Source organism: Apiospora kogelbergensis (genome assembly GCF_038363985.1).
Source record: "Apiospora kogelbergensis strain CBS 113332 chromosome Unknown utg000014l_segment0_segment0, whole genome shotgun sequence".
Lineage (NCBI taxonomy): Eukaryota > Fungi > Ascomycota > Sordariomycetes > Amphisphaeriales > Apiosporaceae > Apiospora > Apiospora kogelbergensis.
In genome coordinates this window covers 82,387-85,814 of record NW_027117431.1, presented here as the reverse complement: position 1 = coordinate 85,814, position 3,428 = coordinate 82,387, and the positions used below count along the sequence as shown (strand labels likewise).

The window sequence follows — 3,428 nt, the reverse complement described above, 5'->3', positions numbered from 1 at the left end:
TGCAGCCTACCGCTCGGAAGAGGAGGAGGTTCGCCTCGCTCAATCATTTGGGTATGAGGCATTTTTTTGTTTGTGCATACCTAGCTGATTGGGCGAGAGGGGGCGCCTGTGGTGCCTGGTTTCCGCGGATCTCGTGGTCGTCCTTGGGCATGCACACACCGAGTACGCGAAGCGTTCGTGTGTCTTCATCATGAAAGGCTCGCCTAGAAAACGGTGAAACCCCTGCTTTGGACAGGGGCAGGTGCTAAGTACGTGATATGCGGTGTGTTGAGGGGACCAAGGCATCCCAGGAGTAGACTCTACTTGCAAGCTCTGTTACATAGTCCTACTCAAGGTGTGGCCGCTTTAAGCGGTACAGCCCCCAGGGCGATGACTAGAAGGTGCTAGGGCGTAATGCCTCGCCGTGTTGGAACCATTAGCTAGGTTCTTGGCAAGAAGAATGCTATTGTGAGGCAGACTGACCACAGGGGCTAGATCATGATGAGAGCTACAGGATTTGAGTAGTTTTCGGGCAAATACTGAGTCTATAGCTATAAGAGGGCGCGATATCTCATTTGCCTACTTCTCCTCTATTCATCAACATCTACCCCTTATCTTGTTATTTTACACTTCACTCTTGTATTGAGAGCCTAGCCATTCTCATATTTCAGTGCCAAACGGCAACAACACCTTCGCTATGGAACCTCGTCTAGATCATTATGGTGGCCTAGACAAGCCGCGGCAAAAACTCGATGCATCGAGGGACGCTTTATTTGTGGCCATGGAAAAATTCAAATACGGAGCCAGGCAATCCCCCACCCCCTCCCTAGACGGTCTTCTCGACACTATGCGCCGTTTCAACGAGTGTATGAAATTATATCCTGATATGAACACAACTTGGATCAATGAGCGAATGATTCACCTCGAGATTCTGATCCAGTATTATTCCTGCGTCGGCGACAAGATCTCTCTCAACGATAAAATTGAAGAATACATCGGCACGTCTTGGCCCACTACAGCTTCATTCGCCAAGTCCTGTATCTCTAGCTTACGATGTGATGGGTTCGCCGATGAAGCGAAGAAGCTGACACCCGCACTCAAATCAAGGTGTCGTACTTGGGATTGGAGCCTTTACTGTGAGACGGCTTCCTTCCTACAGCGAGTTATAGCATGTTATCATCACGACATACACTGTTGGCGTCAGATTTTGATGACTGGGAGGCTACAGCCACTGAGCCGCGAAGATCCCGAGAGACTGGCCGTGTTCAGACAAAAGAATTTGGGGCGAGTTAAGTTGGACTAGGTGGATAGTGGCTTGGTAGTTTCGTTTTGTACGCTCATTAAAGGAAGGCAGTGTGCGATGTCTTATTTCTTTTCGCTTAGCCAAGTAGACGAGGCTTCATTCGAAATTTCATACTAGGTACCTACTACATTGATGTTTAGTAACTTTACTGGGTGAGAAATTGGGGTTAAACTACTATAATTGGTGCATTTCTTCCTGTGAAAAAGTCCCAACCTAGGAAGGCCTTGAAGCGACACGTGCGCCATGTTCCTAGACCTATTGCCAGCCCCCTAATTGTGTTTCCAATCTAACTACTCGAACCTGTTGCCGTTCGCCATAATACAGCATCGAAATTGAGCTGTTCATCATCGAGCGGCTTCAATGACTAGTTCAAGGTCCGAATGCCCTCGCCTCCTTCACACTTCGACCATTTCCGACCCAATTGCCGATCGAATGAACGGTTCCGGGTCTAAATCCTTCTAATCAACAGTACTTCATGATCCAACACTTCGTCCCATCGCCAAAGTCCCACTCTTCTTTCTGGCCACTTCCTCCTAATGTCTGGCGACGCGCGGATTTTTCGATGTCGACTCCCAAAGGGTGCAACTCTTTTCGAACTCGAGAACGAGACAGATGGTAAAACAGAATGTAAGGGCGAGGAAAATGTGCAGCGCGAGCACGAATTGCTCCTATACAGGTTTTGGGATGAGTAAGGGGGCCGAGAGAAAAGCTTAGAACAAAAGCGCATTCGCTCTCTGAAGTACTGCGTCTTCAAGATACTCGGATACAGCTCCAATGAAACAGCGTACAATGTTCAATGGGTAGGGTACCCACCGACGGACACACCTTGGGAGGCAGAACAGAAGATACAAGAAATCGCGCCAATCTCCGATCTTCGGTTCCAACGCGATCCTCAGAATCTGAATCCTTCCGGCTACGTCCTATAAACCTTTGGTTACCCAGACGACTTTGGCCTTCAATTTCACATTATCCGAGCCATGCAGCCTCAAACTTCCCATGATGACGGGGGCGACCGACAATGGATGCTATAGGCGCGATGTGGAAGCATCACCGGCGGAACCGGCCTTGCTATATGTCAGCCCACCAAGCCCCGCTTCCTATCCAGCGCTCTGGAACCAGAACAGTGTCATGCAGACCGACTTACTCCTAGGGTTTCGTGAGCAGAACCGTGCCATGGGACGCATTCACGAGATAATGCAGCATAATGGGTTGCACGGCGTGCTCCGCAAGATCAATATCGTTAGCTCGTCGCGGTGGGTGCCTGGCCCACACAAGGACAAGGCTTGGTGTATTCTAAGCACGAATATATATACATATATAATTTATTAACGCCCGGGCGGCGAAGCCGAAAGGGCAACTATCGCTAATCTATAGTACATTCTTAAGTTGTTTCCTTGTCACCCAAAGCCCCTACACACTCCATTTTCGGCTCATGTCACTCCTTTTCCGTCAGTACTTTCCTAGATGATCCCGTGTGTTAGTAGCGTTCCCTAGCAAGCCAGCTTGAAGGCCCTTCTTCAAGTGTTCAGCATCCTATCCTCGGCAGCTGAAGCGGCGCCTGCTGTGTGAGGCGCGGGGTGGTTAGTATTATTTTAGTATTATTTTAGTGAGAAGACTGGTATGTGTCCAATCGGCCTGTCGCTATGGCAAATCGTATAGTTGCTCGAACGGCCTCCATGTCGGGAGACCAAAACCTGTCGTCCGATGGTGATTTGCCGCCTAAGTAGAAGGATGAATTACTTCTGTGCGTATCTGTGCACTGGAGCATCTCTGTCCGGTATGCTGTCCATCTGCTGCATCGGAAGAAGAAGTGTTCTACTGTCTCTCTTGCTTGTCCGCAGTCGCACTGGTCTGTCGATGCCGCCTCGATTCGATAGAGATATGCGTTCAGTCGAGCCATCCCTGTCCGGAGCTGGGCCAGGACGCTGGCTTCTTTCCACGAGAGACGATCGTATAACTGTCGTGTGTGTTTTCCTGGTAGAGCTGTGTCGATCTTTTTGGAGTATCTCCCGACGTGTTCCGGCAGGCTTGCATTCGCTTCCCGCTTAGTCCGCGCCACGTTCAGTATCGTCGACTTGGCTCCGGGGGTCTCTACCCCTGGATGCGCGCCTAGCTGCGTCGTGCTTTTGGCCTCCCTCTTCGCTCG

At 50.1% G+C, this 3,428-nt stretch overlaps 1 protein-coding gene across 1 annotated transcript; it reads left to right on the top strand.

Annotated features, from left to right (window-relative positions):
• Positions 1–676: 676 nt before the first annotated feature.
• PG998_014781 (uncharacterized protein) lies at positions 677–1,272 on the top strand (the record flags this gene model as incomplete). The annotated part of the gene is made up of 2 exons (XM_066881597.1): positions 677–1,115; positions 1,184–1,272. 2 exons carry the CDS (start codon positions 677–679, stop codon positions 1,270–1,272), a joined length of 528 nt encoding a protein of 175 aa, XP_066723378.1.
• Positions 1,273–3,428: the final 2,156 nt, after the last annotated feature.